Source organism: Harpia harpyja, chromosome 9 (genome assembly GCF_026419915.1).
Source record: "Harpia harpyja isolate bHarHar1 chromosome 9, bHarHar1 primary haplotype, whole genome shotgun sequence".
Classification (NCBI taxonomy): domain Eukaryota; kingdom Metazoa; phylum Chordata; class Aves; order Accipitriformes; family Accipitridae; genus Harpia; species Harpia harpyja.
In genome coordinates, this window is record NC_068948.1 from 11,817,223 (window position 1) to 11,835,268 (window position 18,046).

Consider the following 18,046-nt stretch of genomic DNA (forward strand, 5'->3'; position numbering starts at 1 on the left):
AAGACATTGAGGTGCTGGAGCGTGTCCAGAGAAGGGCAACGAAGCTGGTGAAGGGCCTGGAGCACAAGTCTTATGAGGAGCGGCTGAGGGAGCTGGGGTTGTTCAGTCTAGAAAAAGAGGAGGCTGAGGGGAGACCTTATCGCTCTCTACAACTACCTGAAAGGGGGTTGTAGTGAGGTGGGGGTCAGTCTCTTTACCCCAGTAACAAGCAATAGAACAAAAGGAAACGGCCTCAAGTTGCACCAGGGGAGGTTTAGATTGGATATTAGGAAAAATTTCTTTACTGAGAGGGTTGTCAAGCACTGGAACAGGCTGCCCAGGGAAGTGGTTGAGTCACCATCCCTGGAGGTATTCAAAAAGCACATAGACAAGGCACTTCAGGACATGGTTTAGTGGGCATGGTTGACGGTTGGACTCGATGATCTTGAAGGTCTTTTCCAACCTAAATGATTCTATGATTCTATGAAAATGGGATTTGATAGTTATGTGTGGAAGACTACATATATTTGTATTTTGCATTACTTTGATGGAATGCTATAATTGTTTCTTTGGGGAAAGTGATCTGTATGTTAATGTCTTAAAAGCTGGGCGTATGCTTTTTGTTTTTTCAGAGGTTTTTTTATTTATGTTGTAAACCTCTTAACATCTTTTTGAACTGTTTCAAGATGAACTCCCGTGTTTGGCGTTCGTGCAGCTTTCAGAATTGTACTGTAATGCTTCTCCTTTGCATATGTGCATTACTGTTTACTGGCTTTGATGCTAATTCAGTTAGCAAGTTCTTATGCGAAAGCTTGCAGAAGAGCATAAGTATATCAACTATGGTAGAGAAATTTCTATAAATAAAATGTGGAAATGTAACAGCAGAGGTGAAAAAGAGTGAAGACAAGGCAGGACTGTGGAGTCTGTCTACATGGGCAGCGTCTATACTTACTAGGTGGTCTGTAAACATAATGTTTCCAGAAGGACAAGAAGCGGATGTACCCAGATGTTTTCCACACATGTAAGAAAGCAGCCTTTAAGGTTGCATGCAGGTACTAAAAACCACAAAACAAGACAGCTGATAAACACTGAGTTGATAATTGGGAACAAAAACTACTGGCGGTATGATCAGGAATGGTGAATGCACATGGAGAGGCAAACATTTGTGTATCTTGCAGGAAAGCACTGGTTTAGGAAAATGTAGTTGAGTCATGCAAGTTTCAGCCTCATAATTGCCTCAAATTCTGTATGCGCTTGACCACTTGATTAATGGAAAACAGGTTGTGCATGAAATTTGGTATCCAGCCACTTCAAATGCCCAAACTTAATTTCAGGACTGAAATGATATTTGTATTTAAAGCTTCTCTCTTCTGTTGGATGACTGACATACATGAAAGGACCACCTGCTCATGTGGCAAGTGCAAATAAAAGCACAAAATACATGTAAAAGAGGAGAGTGAGGAAGAAGAAATGTTTTTACACTGGTAAAATGGAGGGGAAAAAAAAAGAATTAAAAGTTATAGGTCAAAGACAGTAGGAGACTCGTGCTTCTATTTTAACTTGATTGCATTGAGTGGCTTGCCTGTTAATCTGAGAACTGCATTACATGCTGAATCTGTACATTTTTGCAATTGCATTAGCTGGAGCCTGGAAATGATTTGTTCCCATTAAAATATTAATGAATGTATGCAGAGTGTGTACCTGGTCCAAGAGCTGTCTTTAATAGAAAATTGAAGTTCATGTTTGTGAGCAAAGGTGGGACTTTCCTCCTAGCGTTATCTTGGAAGTGGGGGGAAAACATCATGAGAACTGTGGACCACTCATCACCCACAAGATTGCCTTACAGTGCTAACCACAGTGCTTGACTAGCAATGCTTTAAACCTGGCTTAGGAGAGTGTTGCTTTTTATGCCATCAAAACAGTGAGAAGGTGGTGAAATACATGCCCTTCTGCTACCCAAATATGCTGGTGGGAACTCCATCAACAGTACCACTGCAGACAACACAGGAGCCTAGTGAATCTAGTATCTAGTGGAGGGTGAAGTTGATCGTCTTCCCCGCACAATTGTACATCCTTCCTCTCTTTCCTACTAACGGTTGCGTAGTGTGTTTTGTTGGTCTCAGAATGACTAAACATTTTCCATTAAATGTTTTGGTGCTTGACCTTGTGTAAATGAAGGTGATGCATTGCATAAAAAGTCTGTCTGAGGCTGAGCATGAATTTGTATATGCAAAAAGATACCTGAGAAGTTATGATCTAAAATAAATACCTTGACTCTGAAGCCTTATGACCTCGTCAAATAAAATAGGTTCTAATACTGTTTGCACTTGCCGTTGAGCAGTTACTAACTTGTATTACTAGCAGATCCCAATAAAGAGATTAGACAACTGAATTATGAAACAACCTATATTTTAGGCACTTGCAGATCAGGGATATGTACTGTATATTGAAAGTAATATAAAGGCACATCAAGCAAGTATTAAATTATCCTGCTAGCACATGCAGTCTTCCAAAGAACGGGATTAAAAAAAAAGAAAAAAAAAATCTATAAGCCTTTGGTACCTCATTCTAACATGAATATATTTGAGCTACTGTTCTTTATGTCTTGGCTGAAAGGCAGAAGCAAAAGTTTGTTTCTTCACCCATGGTGAGCAGATTATACCATCCCAGTGTAATTTTTTCACCTCGGCATGCATTTTAAAACCTTGTGCTTCTCATTCTCAATGTGCATAATGATTATTTTGTGTCATATTCTAATTGACTAAGAATGTCAATCTGTTCCCCTGTCATAGTTTAACCCCAGCCAGCAGCTAAGCACCATGCAGCCGCTCACTCACTTCCCCCCCACCCAGTGGGATGAGGGAGAGAATTGGAAGGAGAAAGGTAAAACTCGTGGGTTGAGATAAAAACAGTTTAATAGAACAGAAAGGAAGAAACTAATAATGATGACAATAAAAAAAATACAATAATAATAAAAGGATTGGAATATACAAGTGAAGCACAATGCAACTGCTCACCACCCAGCGACTGATGCCCAGTTAGTTCCTGAGCAGCGATCCCCCCAGGCCAACTGCCCCAGTTTATATACTGGGCACATATGTCACATGGTATGGAATACCCCTTTGGCCAGTTTGGGTCAGCTGCCCTGGCTGTGTCCCCTCCCAGCTTCTTGTGCCCCTCCAGCCTTCTTGCTGAATCCCAAGACATAACACTATGCCAGCTACTAGGAAGAAAATTAACTCTATGCCAGCCAAAACCTTGTACTTCTCATTCTCAATGTGCATAATAGTTATTTTGTGTCATATTCCAACTGGCTAAGAATGTCAATAGTTTCCCCTCTACTGTGTTTCTGTAAGAGCGTTTTGGTTGATATCAGCGCTTTTACAAAGGTACCTTTACTCTTGCCAGAAAAGTTGTGTTTGAAGGGGAGTGGCTGTGCCACATAGCGATGCAGTCGCTGTCTGTGGGAAATGCTCTTATCACACATCAGAGGCACTGATGGCTGAGAAACCTGTTTCTGGACTCATTAAAACAAACTACTGGAGCAGATATACAGTAAATAGTTTTCTACAGCAGTGTGAGTAGGAGCATGTTATAATAAAAAAGGGGTGTCTTGGTGGCAGTTTCAAAATATAACAGTTATGGTATTTTGTAACTGCTGCAAGCCCTGGAGTGGAGCTGGAAAACACAATTTAAATATTTTCATGCAATTCAGTAGATGTAGTTTTGTTCTTTGTAAACAGTATGTATGTACTTCATGGCTGCCTTTGAGATGAGCATGAGAAATATTAGGAAATCAGTATGTGTAGCAGTGGAAGGAGTGGGTGATTTTTAATAGAAGGTATGGAACTATCTCTGCTTCCATGTTCATGTCACACTAAATAGCTGCTTTTATTTGAAATACATGGTAGAAAGTAGTGTAAGTAGATAAGAGTTTAATGGTAAATTTTTGAGATTAGTTCAGAACAAAGTATCAAGGCTCATAAATAGACACAAATACAGTATCTCTTAAGGCATGAAGAGCAGGATGGGGTTTTGGGGGGGTTGGTTTGTCTTTTTTTTTTTTTTTCCTTCAGAAGCATGTCAAAGAGAGTGGACATCATGGCTGTAATTGCTGCTGCTGCTGTTTCTGAATTTCATGTTTTGGGTTTTTTAATAGCAAACAGAAATAGCATTTCCTCACATACCCCTCCCTGCCCCCACCTTTTGAGGTATTGCAAATAGGTGGGAGTTGGGATTGTGCTGAATAGAAATTCTGGAGCTCTGGGAATTTCCTTATGTAAACTAGTTTCAAATTGTGTTTAAAAAGTAAATCAAGTATGCTTGTAGAAATGTTCTGTTTGAAGTAGTGTTTGAGCCATGACAAATGCAGAAACACGTTTCTTTTGTTCCTAATGTATTGTAGAATGAGTTGAAAAAATGTTGGTTGGACCACTTGTTTATTAGTATTAAAATAATGCAGGCTGATGTTTGAAATGCTTGTGACTTCCCTTTGTGAGATTGTTTAGCTAATAGTGAATCAATGCTAACAAAACTTTGCTCTCATGAATACTGTAATAGCTCTTTGCTCGTGAGGTGTACTTGATCTAATTTTACCATAGGTGATGCATATTATTTTCAGGTTTTTTTTATTTTGTATTCTTAAGCTGTGAAGTTGCAACCTAACCTGATATCTGCTCTACTTTTCTTTAAGTCGTGTGATTAAGACAGACATGGAGTTGGAAGTTCTGCGCTACACCAATAAAATCTCCAGTGAAGCTCATAAAGAGGTAATGGATCCTTTACTGTTAATAATTTTTGCTCTTAGTGTAGCATTGGTACTCAGAAAATGTTCCCAGCGACGCTGAATTGCTTAGTAATAAAATAATGGAAAGGCTGGAGAGAAAAAAGGGGATAATATCCCTCCTATTACAGCCCAGTAATATACCTTGCATTGTCCTTGAACTCACTGGTGCATTTGTGATGTGTGAAAAATGAAGTGTGGTTTTGGGTAAGAGCTGGAGCCTCAGCAGAAGGTGACCTGCTTGCAATCTATCTGTCCTGTATGCACAAATGCCTGTATAGTGATGGAGAAAGAAGAGATGAAGATTATTCTTCTGGCCCATGTCAGCATGTGCAGCTCGGAAAAGTTTAACTAGCAGGTTATTCTCTCCAGGTCCTTACAAACTGAAGGAGTCTTTCCATGCACAGTGGAGAATAGTGCAAAGATTCCTTAGGTTGCTCCTCAGAGATGGGTATGTCCCCCAGTACGGTGCTTCACAGTGCTATTCTGTTGACATAGCAGTGTGGCAAAGACAAATCCAGGCTTTCAGCAAGGCTACTCAGGTTGGACCTAGCACTGTACCAGTGGAGTCATACTGCTCTACTGGTATTGATGACAAGATTAACTTGGGTGTCAATCCTGTACTCCATATAGGTATGCAGAGATGCAATGAGTTCTCAGCGATGACCAGAGGGAGCTTAGGTAAAAGCAGCTGATGAGTTTACTGACTCAACTGTTGTCTTTGCTTCTGCTTCTCAGATTTCTGAACTGTGAAGTGTAAAAATATTTTAAAGTGAATATTGTAAAATTGCAAAGTCCAGGGATAGTCATTTCCATTCATTCTCCTTGGTCTTTCGTCATCCTGGAATAATGTTATCACATCTGAGAGAATTTCCTCTATAAAGCAGCTGCCTAGAACTTTTGTAATACACCCAGGCAAAGGAATAAAACTGGTGTACATTCTCAGCAAATCTGAGAACAAAAATCAGACTTATGGGTTGTAAACCAGTGTTAACTCCAGTAGTTTTCTGTTGATTCAGACTGTGAAATATGAAAGACAATCTACCATTGTAGTATATTCCAGTTCACAGTTTTGTTTTGCTAGTGTTTCATAAAAGTAAAACAAAAGGACTTGCTGCCAAGTTCACCAGAGCTTTCAGAATTAAGCATTGGTATTTTGATGAGCTGCACTTCACTAGAATATAGTAGTTTGGCAATTAAACTGGCTTTATTGCTGGAGACTGTAGGCATTTATAAAGATTAAAATGAGTTTGATTTCTAATGTAGTTTTAAAATGCATCTACTGATGTAAATTTAAATGAAGTACAGATGATACTTTTGTAATATAGGTTCCTCTGGAGATACTCAGTCATAAGTCATAAATTTATAAATATGAGATTCCCTTCTGCTATGAATGTCCCATGTTAATATGTATCTTACAGGTAATGAAGGCAGTAAAAGCAGGTATCAAAGAATACGAGATGGAGAGGTAAGAGTTCTTTCAGTAATTGTAATAAAAAGGAGAAAGTCTCTCTGTAGTAGGGGTAGAAGCAATAGCTGAGGCAAAGCAGTAGCATTGATTCAGTTGAGACTGAGAGCTCATTGCTGTTTGTAGACTGGTGTTAGCATTGTTTTATTATTTTGAGGTGGTACTTCATCAGTTTCAAATGTGCATTTGATGATGGTTGATTATTTTGGGGGGATGGTTTAGTGTAGCATAATTCTCTTTCTGGAGTTTTAGTAATTTACAGAAGCTTTACAAAATAGCTGTTGTTATTGTTTGAAGCCATCCCATAAAATGGTGTTTATGGATAAACATTGCCCTTATGCTTGTTATGCTTAGAAGACTTGCATGTATGACTGTTTAAGAACCTTAAAAAAGGCTGTGTTCAATTACATTTTGCCTGCAATAACAAGTCAGCATTACCTGTACTTAGCCTGTACAAGGAGCTCATCTCACAAGTGTAATGGATGTTACTACAGCTGTTAAGAAGTCAATAAGAATACAGCATATATCTCTTATGTTGAAGAAAACATGCTGTACAGGCATATATAGGAAGGATTGGCTGCTCCTAACTGATACAGTAGTGATGTGTCTAGGTACAAGGAAAACATTGCCTCCTGTTTTAAATCAATATTTACATTAGATCATCAGCAGCCTATCTTACAAAGCACGGTTTTGATCACCAAGTCCCTTTATTTTTAGCTTGCGTACAGTATTTTCAATTTTTAAAGTATTTGCATAATGAAGAAATAGAAAATAGCAGTAATATCTCAGTTACTGTTGTTTCTTGGCAGTAATTTTTCAAAAGTTGGTAAGCAGGCTAATGTGGCGCCCAGTGAGGGGAAAATGAAGTGGCCTCGATATTTGTCATCAGGATGTCAATGTAGCTCAAAAAACAAATGATGCCTTTAGAACATATGTAACATGGAAAAACTATTGTTACATTTAAGCAGTTTAAATTTCTACAGACTCTATAGGCTCATGCCTGTAATTTGACTGCTTCAAATTGCAGTTACGTATAACGTGAGGTAACGGGGGGAAAAAAAACGTTGTATACATTCCCCTGTTAACTTTATTAATGAACCTTGTGTCTGTGTTCATTTTACTCACTGCCCATGCTGTACATGCGGATAGTGAAATTTTGGCTCTGGAAAAAAATAGTAATCAAAAATTTCCATAAAGCAGAGTTTGATCTCAGGTGCTTTTAAATGTCATGCAACAAATACATATATATACACTCTTCTCTAAGTCTATGAGGTATATTGCATTTTCACTTCAGGACTTTCATTCTTCTCTGGCTAGCTTCTTCCATCCACATCAACCTTTTGAAAAGATTATTTGTGTCTTTCAATTAAAAAAAAAAAATAGGCAACTGTCTATTAAACCTATTTAAAATTGCCTTCTATTCTTCCATATGTCTTGATAGATTACACTTCTTGAAAGAGTTTGAAGTTATTTCACAATGAAAGAGGTCTTGGCAGACTACCTCTGTAGTGTCTGCCTTGGAGAACTTCAGTTTCTGTTGCTGATGGAATTCATCCCTGCTCTGGTTTCTGTTCCCTTATTGCTTAGGGGAAAAGGGTCCTAAAAATGTAAACCTGTCATTTCCACATCTTTCTGGCAAGAAATGTGTAGTTGAAATGTTTATAAATGAAGTTAGAAAACAGTCTAGGAAATCTCTACTCTGTATGCAGATAAACCCATTAATGTAGTCTAAGAAGGGAACTTTCGAAGACCTAAAAATAGGTAACATCCAAAAATAGACAATTTTCAATGAAATAGAGTTTTTTAATCTCTCTCTCTTTTTTTTTTTTTTTTTTTTTTGGTCAACAGGCTAGATAGGTTGCATTAGGCAGCTTTGGTAGGGTGCAGAGAACCAAAATTCTTAGGCTGTGTAGATGTATCAAAAGTATTCACACTTGTATTTAAAAGATCAGTTAAAAGTTAATGAAGTTTTTCATTTTCTGTTGTTTCTAGGCCTTCTACTTCCTTTGCAAAAGCTTTCTGAATTGTGTGACCCTCTTCCCCAGGTGTATTTGCAGTTCCCACTGATGGCTGTGAAATTGTGAATTTCTGAAATTAATATACATATCTCTTGAAATGTGGCCAGTAAACCCCCTTTCATATTCCTTTACTTCATTCTTTGACATTGTGGAGTATAGCATGTGTGGTTTTGGGTGCAAAGCTGGTCTGACCCTGTCTGCTAGGAAGAATAATGCCAGAGATCCCAAAAGCAATTAAAATTTTCCGTTACTACATGTAGGACCTAAGCATTGCCTTTTCTTTGTTCATTTGGTTAAGCAGCCTTCCTACAAAAAATGAATCTTTACTTTTACTGTATCATACAAGAAGATGTTAAAATAATCTAGGAAATATTTCTAAGAGTCAACAATATATAAAGCTAGTTCTATTTCTAGGATTGGGATTATTCTCTGAGAAGTAATTTAAATCAAATTAAGTAAATTCTGGAGAAATCTCTAGATAAGATAATATCTTTTATTTTGAAGGTTGAAAGCTAGTTTCAGAAATATGCTGGAAGTATTCTTTATGATTAAGGTCCACCGGTAAATGATTTTGAACCAGTAATGCATTAATGCTGAAGTACGTAAAAAACAACACATTTAACTGCAAGTCCTGACTTCTTTTTTTTGGTTTGATGTTATTTAACTTTAATATGTGGTCGGTTAACTTTAAGGAGACAGCCAAGGCAATTATCTACAAACAGTAATTCACAGCATGTGTAATTGCATATAAAGTAATTTTGGTAGGTCAGATTCTGGATTTTTTCTGAAGTAGTTTGTTTAGTATTTGTGCTTATCTCATGTTTAATTAATCTTCTTTTTAATTAAAGGCTTTTAATTAGAAAACTGCTCTGTAGTGAATATATTGTTAAAATACAGCAAAATGGTTAAAGAAATCTCTTCAGCTCGAGAAGTATGTTTAAAAAATCTGTGATTTCAGCTAAGTTGTTTTAAGTGTGTATATATAAACAAATATTTTGTGTGTATATAGATAGATACATACACACGGAAAGCACTAACTGGGACCTACAGTCATCTCTTCAGGATGCTCTAAAGCACTGGAGATACCTCTCTAGATCAGTGTTTATCAATTTCTAGAGTGTTGCCTATTCATCTGCTTGGTATTTACCAAATGAAGTTTTGAATCTTCTGTGCATTTTCTCCTTTGTTCCCTTTTTTATTGAAAAGAACAATTTTAAGATCGGGATGGCTACTTGGAATTGTTGATTTGATTGGGGAATGATGTGAAAGTGTATGCTGTAGCAACAGAAGAACAACTTTTTATATAAAGGGTATTGGACATGTAGCTATTGTATGCATTGCCCGTTTTTGTAAGTTTTTATCCTGTTCTTAATAGCACTGCAGGCCCTGTGATAGGAGTGTGTGCACAGTCCTGAATTCATTAAATGATAACATAGTCATCATTGCCTTGATGATGCTGGGCAGCACTAAGCCAGGCCTAAACGCTCATTGCCCTGTCCAAGATCTCCCTAGATTATTTGACTGTCTGTGAACCCTGAGCTACTGCTGAACACAGGAGCACCTTAGTGTTACCATGCAAATAACTCTGATTCCAGTACCTAGGATCCAAAAACTTGGATCCTGATCCTGCAGAGTGGGCTCTTCTAAAACAAAGGAGCACTTAGCTAGTGTAAAGGGCAGGTAGTGTGTTGCGTGGTGTCAGAGGTGGGTAACAGTACTTTGTGTGTTGTTTCCATCAGTAAAAGCAGCAAAGTAAGAAGAATCTGACCATACTTGCTCAGAGGATGCGTGATCCTGTAGCTCTTGGGCACTGCTCAGGCACTGTTGGATTTATTATCGGCTTGCCTAGGGGAAGCCGCTTGATCTCCATGTGTCTGCTTTCCTCTCTGTATGGTTTGCCTGCGTTTCCTTACGGCTTTAAATGCTTTGGTGCTAAGGTTGGTACAAGTGATGGAGGGCAAGATATGTTCTATACGATCTCGCAGCAGCCAGTTACCACCAGTCAGCTGGAGAGGTTCCTGGGTGTGACACTGGTTTTCCAGACGCAGTTGTAGAGGGGGGAGTTGGAGTTTATTCAGAGCATGTGCCAGCCAGGTCAAGAGCTTGTTGCCCAACTGTAGAGATGTTCCCTCTGTATATAGTGCAGTGGATCTTTTAGGTCTGTACAAGCATACAAATAATTGTGGGGATTTTGAAGTAAATACTAAACTTAAACTCCACTCTGCTGTAATAGCAACAATTTAAAGAATAAAATGGCAAGAAGGCGGCTACAGAGGTTTTTCCTTCTTGGTTTATAATGCTTACAGACTATTATTGCACCTTGCCTCTCTTACCAGCCAAGGCTGATATGAGTTCTTTATCCCTATTCTTTTTAGTGCTGTCCCTGATTCCAAAGCAGAACTTAGACTGAGATGAGTTGCTGTCATATCTGTCAATGTTAAATTTCACTATCTGTGGAAGTCTGAGAGTGCTCTCATGGATTATGGCTCTCATCTTTCATTTATCTCTCTCCTCTGCTCCAGTGGAACAAAATGAAAATAAAACATACATGTTATTTCACTAGAAAAGAGAAAACAGCCAAAATAATTTTCTTTTCCTTTGGGTATTTCCTTTTAGTGAAATGCTGATTATTTTAGCTAATCAGGATTTGCCGCTTACCACGTCCTTATAGATTTTGCTCTTTGAATGTTCTTGAGAAAGTCACTGACTTCTGCAGCAAATAATCTTTAAAAATAGTTCTATTTTTTACACAATCCAGTTTTTGTATTTAGAATTTCAGCTCAAGCGTAGCCTTTGTAAGTCCTTTGCCTAAGTGTGTGTGGATAGTAAACAAGAATGCCTGTTGCAGCTGACAAAAATACACAGGTGAATTCTTCACAGTTGCTTTTTGACATGGGAATGGTGTTGAATTGTGTCATGACCCTCACTGGTATTTGTGTATAGGATTTATTTTTATTAAACAAGAGACCAACACTCCATTAATCTCAAGCAGCACGTCAGTCTGCTCAGTTACTGAAATGTGATTTTCTTTTCCTTTAGTTTTTCTCTTTTTTTTTTTTTTTAAAAACAGTTGGTAGCATTGTGTAGCCTGAAAATAGCTTGACAGCCTTGTTTCCCAAAGCTACCTCACAATTAGAGGTGATGGCTTTTTAAATGTAGGTTATGGCTATCAAAAGTCTGGATTTAAAACTTTAAAATACATGAAAAAATCTGAAAGAGAGGAGGAAGGTGGCCTTTCCCCACATTTAAAAAAAAAAAAAATCCAGTTGTTTTCCCTTTGTTTCTGCACGCCTGTGTGATAGGACTGGTGCATGTGTCTGCCTGCTGTCCAGGCGGTGTTTTGGTACTAAGACAATCCTGTACCCATTATTATTTATTTGCCTTTATATCTTGTTCTAGTAGAAGGGTCGAAGGAAGAAATAGATCATCAGCAATTTCTGGTATTAGCAAAATGTCTGTACTGCATAGCAGCCCAGGAGCTTCTGTTCAACAGGGATCATACTGGGGCTGGTGGGGAAGTGACTAGCCGAGCCAGTGGGCTGATGGTTTTCCACCCCTGCCAGGGGAGCACCTGGTGGGAGACAGCAGCTCGGGGTCACCCAGAGCTTCCTAAAAACGGTGGTATGAAATGACCTACAGTGGTCCAGGGCCAGGTAAGCAGCTTAGTGCAGCTCTGACAGCACATTTTAGGTAGCTGCTAATTGCTTAGGTTTAGTGAGCCACTGAATCTCAGGTGTCCAGTGCCCAGAGGGAAGTCAGATATAGTATCTTTGCTGGGAAGAGCAACTGGATTCAGAGAGACCCTTCCTGCAGCCTTCCCCTTCTGCCTACCTTCCCTCAGGTACAGCTGGTTCTTTGATGTTTTAAATTAGGCTGTCTCTGCTGATTTCCTAATCCAACTGAATTAAGGTTGTAAATAGTCTTAAAATAAATCTGAATTTAAAAATTGGTTTAGAAACCCCCCAAGCATTGTTCCTCTTCTGTGACCCACAGAGGCACAAATGCATATGTACACACACTCAACTCAGCAGAAGTGGGAGTGAGGATTACCTCCTGAACATGGAGACCTTCTGTCTCAGCACCTCATCTGCTTTAGGACAAGTGCTTCTCTGTAGTAAATCCACTTTGAGAGGTTCCAGCTGCCCCAGCCCTGGCAAATGTGTACCCATTTCCAGTCGCCCTGCTCTCCTCCTCTCCCCAGCTGAGAGGAGAAACACAGAGGGGGCAGAAACCTGCTGCGGAGGGGAGTGTGGGGGCACTGGAGCCTCTGAGACCCGATTTGCCCGAACTGCTGGTCTGTGTGCTTGTGGTGGTTGGTGGTGGACTCCATTAACTGTGGGAGGGAACAGAACAGTTCCAGTATATGCCCAGTAACCCCTCAGCCTTTTCCCTTTGCAGGACGTCCTGTGGCAAGCTCGTATGTTCTCACTTTCAGTAGAGGACAACTTGGTTCACCTCCTGTTGTCACTTTAATTAGCTCTTTGTGTAGAAGAGTGCTGTTTAATTGCACAGGTCTCTTTTGTGACTTGTGATTGAAGTTCCACATAATTGGGTTTTATCTCTACAAAAAATTGTGGAATCAGACTGTGTGAGAGCTTTAAAATAAAACCCTCTATCAGCCCACAGATACCAAAGAGCAATTACCATGCTGGTATTAGAAAATGGTTCCCTTCAGAAAGAGAGCTGTGGAAGGATGTATATGCAACGTGTGTGCGTATAGAACTGGGCTTGCTTGTGTAGCGAGATATAACCCCACTTTAAATGCTGTGTCATTATATGTCCTCACAGGGTTGTTAATCTAGTTAGTGCTGTGATAATTTGTAATTACCCTTTTATTATCTTTTTGGAAATCAAAAGGTAGTCACAATTTTTATTTAAATTTTGAATCTGATTGAAAATCACAAGCAATATTAATTTCTGTGGGTGTTTTGTAGAGTGACTGTTACTATCATTTATATTAAGGAGAGAACAACATTTCTTCTCAAATTAGCAATGATCTCAGTTTTTACTGAATCTAGTGTGGCATTGAGATAGTGAACTAATTAGCATTGCTAATGGCAAGCTAAGATTGGAGATATGTGAAATGGAACTCATTGTAAAAGACAGCAGGCTGAAGTGATTATTATTTGTTGTGGATTTTGTTCATGCTTGTTCAGACAAGTCAAAAGTAAAGATTCTACCATATGTGGGGCTTTATCTGCATTGTGAGCTTTAGTTCAATAATTTTTGCTAATTACTGTCAAAGCAGACAGATGAGAATTTTGTGTTTGTTGGCCTTCATCTTTTGATAACCAGAATTGCTATGTGATCATGCTCAGAGACTAGAGGCCCAACTTGAAGGAAATAGGTGGAATACCAAGACTGTCCATTAATAACATGATGTCGCACACTGACCTTCTGAAAATCAAAACCATTTTACACAGATGAAAAGAAAATGAGCAGATTCTGTTCCCTGCCGCTGGCATGCCACCTGCATAAATTCCTTTCCAAATTGGTTCTTAGAGCATCCTCATCACCATAGTGTGCAAGTGCCACCTTCCAGCTTATTAAGCAGCATTTCTAACATCTATCCTGCTGGTTCTTTTGTTTGGTTGTTTTTTGTTTGGTTTTCTGTTGTTGCATCATCTCTCTAGGGGAAGACTTGTGCAGAACTGTGTACTGTTTTGACAGGTGGTAGCTTTTTTTAGCGTACCCATTATCAGCAGTATCGAAAAACACAAGGTCAGGATTATAATTACAGGATGATATGTGATAGTCTTTTTAGTTTGGTTCTCCATGCAGATGAGCTTGGTCTCATTTGCAGAATGTTGTGTCGTTCTCAAATGTTGTAATTTTTTTGACCTATATGGTCGTGAGGTTTTAAGTGTTGTTCAGAGATAGATGGTAGGCTTAGGTCACTTGATGCTTATTAAGGTCTGAGATTACAAACAATAATTGAAAAAATATATGTATGGGAAGTAATGAAGGCAGCATAGGACAAAGCTGCAGGTGGTTGCCTGTAGTGAGAGATGCAAGAGTACTGGAGTTTGCTTAGCGCTGAAGTCTTTATGCCTAACTATGCTGCATTTCTGCTGTCCGAGCAGCACTGAAGACTGCATGTGTAACTACGGTTGAGTCACGTAGCAGGGCAGAATAGAGTTGAGTTGCGAGGCAGAAGTGATGAAAAATGAACTCTAAGTGAAACTTAGGACTGGGGAGAAACCTGAATCATATTAGACGGTAGAGGTGATGTTTCTGCTAAAAGGAATTTGCCCCTGTTGGGAACTCCTCAAAACCCAACATTATTTCTGGGTTACTTGAATTTTGCTTTCAACAGCTCTTCCTGAGTAGATCAAATTGAGCCTTGAGGTAGTCTCGGGAAGTGAGGGATATGAAGAGATTTGCTGACAACTGACTCTGTCTTCTGATTCATCTACTGAAACCTGTGTATTTAAAAGAACCAATGAGATATGTGATATTTGAAGGCTCCACAAGTTAATTCGTTAGTGTAAAGTACAGTTGCCATCACTTCTCACTTGATACAATCCTCTTGTAAGATGTCGTATCTTTCAGGAGTATTGGACTGGATTTTCTGTGCTTTCTTATTTCAAAATGAACCTGCTACGTCCTCTTGGTCAGCACTGAATGGCAGAGGTGGGCAGGCATTCTTATGTCTCTGGGTAGCAGGTAGTTTGTAAAAATTGTGTGAAGTTGTTTGGGTGCACGGTGTACCTATAAGTTGTAAATGTTTGGACCGTGTAAAGTTTAGGATGTTAGATGTGATTTATTAATAGCTTTTTGCCTGTCTAATCTCTAGATTTGCTCTGTAATGGAAGGTTTGACACTGGGTGTAATACATTAGATTGGGTCAACTCTCCAGGACAATTTTTTTTTTCTTTATTGTGTGTTTGAAGGAGGAGAAGAACAACATGTCTGTGACTAATGTGTTTTTATGGTTGGAAAGGGCAACAGCCTGGCAAGGAGTTGCCTGCCCAATCCTGCAAGGTTTGGGGAGATTTCAGAGATGTTTGTGTTGAGGGAGGAGTTACGTGGTTTTCATCAGAAGTCCTGTCTTTGTGAGAAGGAAGTCGGTATTGTATGAGAAGAAACCATTTAACTGAGGAAGGTCCTGGCCAATGCTGTTTCTGTTGCTGTTGCAGATCAGAGAGGCTTGTGTCCATAAGACCTTCCTAGAGGGTCTTGAATTTGTTTGGGTCAGGTGAGCTTGTTGGTTATTTGGGGCAGGAGGGGCAAGGCGGTCTCTGTTACTTGAAGTTGTCACTTCCTTCTGGTAGTTTTCTGTATTACTTTGTGCTTCATTTTCATACTTGGGGTCAATGTAGTGATTTTACCAACTACGATAGGCCCTTGGAGCTAGATTTGGCATCTTTAGAAAGATTGCTAAACTACTGCTCTCTGGGTCCCTAATGCAGTTTAGAATAAGCATTGAAAAGTAATCCGTTCTTATATTTCAGCCCATCAGTGTGCATTAACCTCTGATTTCAGCTGTTGGTGTTTGGTCTTTCTGCCCTTCTCTTCAGCCAGCTCAGGTGCTGGAAAACAGTCTGAGCTCTGGGGAAAAAGGAGCAGCACGTGCAGAGATGGTGTGTGGCTTGAGGCCAGTGAATGTATCAGTGGGACCCTGTAAACAGGGTGCAGCTTGCTTGCGAATGAGCTTGGGGACATGCAGATTTTGTGACCTGCCTACCGAGCACCTGTGTAGTCATTTGTTTGGCCCCTGCATTAAGAAAGGAGTGTTGAAATGTTCCCAGGAATTGGAGAAGGTGTCCTGGGTAGACTTAGTCACAAAATGTGCCTGCATCTTCCTGAACCAGATGGAGTCCTGCTTTCTCTGCTTCCATTCCCAGAAAAATTCCAACTTGTGCAGCTGACTAAAACTGGTTCATAAATTGAGTGTTATAATCTTCTATTATGCTTAAGGTAGTAGGTTTACATATCCCGTATGACAAATTACTGCATTATTCTCTAAGAATAGTTTCAAGTATTCAAAAAAGTATTGAGGGCAAGTTAAGCTCTATATTGGGACCCAACCTCCTCCTAGCCTAAGCCCTTACTGCACTTCTGCTTACTCTGTGTTGTTGAACAGAAGTTCAAACTTCAAATATTCAATTTGAAACTGAAAGGAAGATTATGAAGCATTGGTGATTATGTTGGCATTCTGTGTCACTGAATAGCACTTGTGTGTTATGTGCTATGTGGGTGGCTGTGTATTTGCTAAGAAGCATAACTGAAGATGAAAGTTTAATTATTTCTTCAAGGCAAATCCTCTCTCCCATGGACTTAAACTTGCATAAGAAAAATGAAAATTCATAAGGAGTGTAAAAATTGGCTAAAATTAAAAACCATTTATTTTTACCCTATTTATTCTTCTGAATAATAAAATTTCCCCATGGGTTTTTGGAACATATGTGGAATAATTACACTGTAGAAGTGGTGCTTTAGTTCAGCTTCTAGAGCTAGGGCAAGCGTTGTGATTATGCTGCAAGCTTAAGTCTAGGTTTTATAGAAAATCTCATTCAAGGCTCTGTTGCCGTCAAGTGCAAAAAACTGTGACCCATGGATTGGTCCCTGTGGGAGCAATTATTCTTTGCAGAGATTTTTTTCCAGCACTGAATATTATAAATGTCAGAAAAAAGTTTAACCCTCAGTACCTCTAAAAGAATGTTTCCATACCTGCTGGCAAGAATATAAATTTTTAGCTTGTATTTGCAAGCATTTTATGTTTAAGCCAGGATTTTTTTAAAAACCTTGTCTTTATAAACAACTCAAAGGTAACAATGCTGTCTTTTAGTTATAGTCTGCATGCCTTGGTGAAGACAAAGCAGGGGCTGAAGCTGCCTGATGCAGCTTAATGCAGTGCTGTGCCCAAGCCTCTCGTGATGGGATTCTTGCATGTTGGGTGCAGTGTGAATTGATGATTAAAACCTCTTGTCTACTGGTGGCAGAGGGGGGAGAATGTGGAGTGAGTGTGGTGTTGCTTAGGAACACGGGTTAGCATCTGATATTCAGTATGCATGAGTGAAATGTTTTGGTGAACAAGAGCAGTATGCTCATATTCCAGCCATCGGTCTGCAGAAAGCAGTGGGTAGCAGGAGCTGATGCTTGTCTTCAGGGGAATCTGCTTTCTTTTGAAGAGATGCAACGTGTGCATTATCACTTCCTTAATTCTGGTGTGTGTTTGTTTAAGTCTTATCAATCAAAGCATGTGCATTATTCCTAGCTGAAGTTAAAATTCTATTTTTCTATTACTTTAAACAGCAGATCCAAATGCAGCAGATTTCCTGCCCTCATCCATCTATTTTCTCATGTATCTTCTTTGGTGCTAAGTACAATTTGGTCATTAACTGTGATAAAACTGTGATGAAATGGATAGAACTTGCATCATGTGTTCAAAGGCTTTTGCAAAGTGAAAGTAGTTGTGAGATGCTAAGAGAGATGTTACGCTACCTGTCTCTCAAGTTCAAGTCTGAGATGGGCAGAAGCACCTCTCACTCACTGTAATACTGCAGTGAGGCATAAAGACAAATCGGTCCCAAATATACCAACCATAGGGCAGGAAGAGTCACCTTCATTTGTACTTTTTTTTTTTTCCTGTTAGTGATTTGTATTTATCACATTGTTTGGTACTTTTCTAAATTTAAAATATTGATGATACTCAAAATAGTCTCAGACAACATTAAGTGAAGAGCTTTTGTTTTTGAGAAATGAAGAGAGAACCTTGCAAGTAAAAATGGGTAAGTTTTTCTTCTGTTGGGCTCATGCTAAAGGATGCAGATTCATTTGTGTGGGCAGACACAA

The 18,046-nt window shown here is 39.2% G+C and overlaps 1 protein-coding gene across 3 annotated transcripts in view; it reads left to right on the forward strand.

Annotated features, from left to right (window-relative positions):
- PEPD (peptidase D) overlaps window positions 1–18,046 on the forward strand; it is a 176,274-nt gene that overhangs the window by 69,506 nt on the left and 88,722 nt on the right. For all 3 annotated transcript variants that reach the window (XM_052798252.1, XM_052798251.1, XM_052798250.1), the window contains 2 exons: window positions 4,673–4,748; window positions 6,184–6,230. In XM_052798252.1, the coding sequence (XP_052654212.1) occupies window positions 4,673–4,748; window positions 6,184–6,230 (123 nt within the window). The remainder of the gene's footprint in view (window positions 1–4,672; window positions 4,749–6,183; window positions 6,231–18,046) is intronic.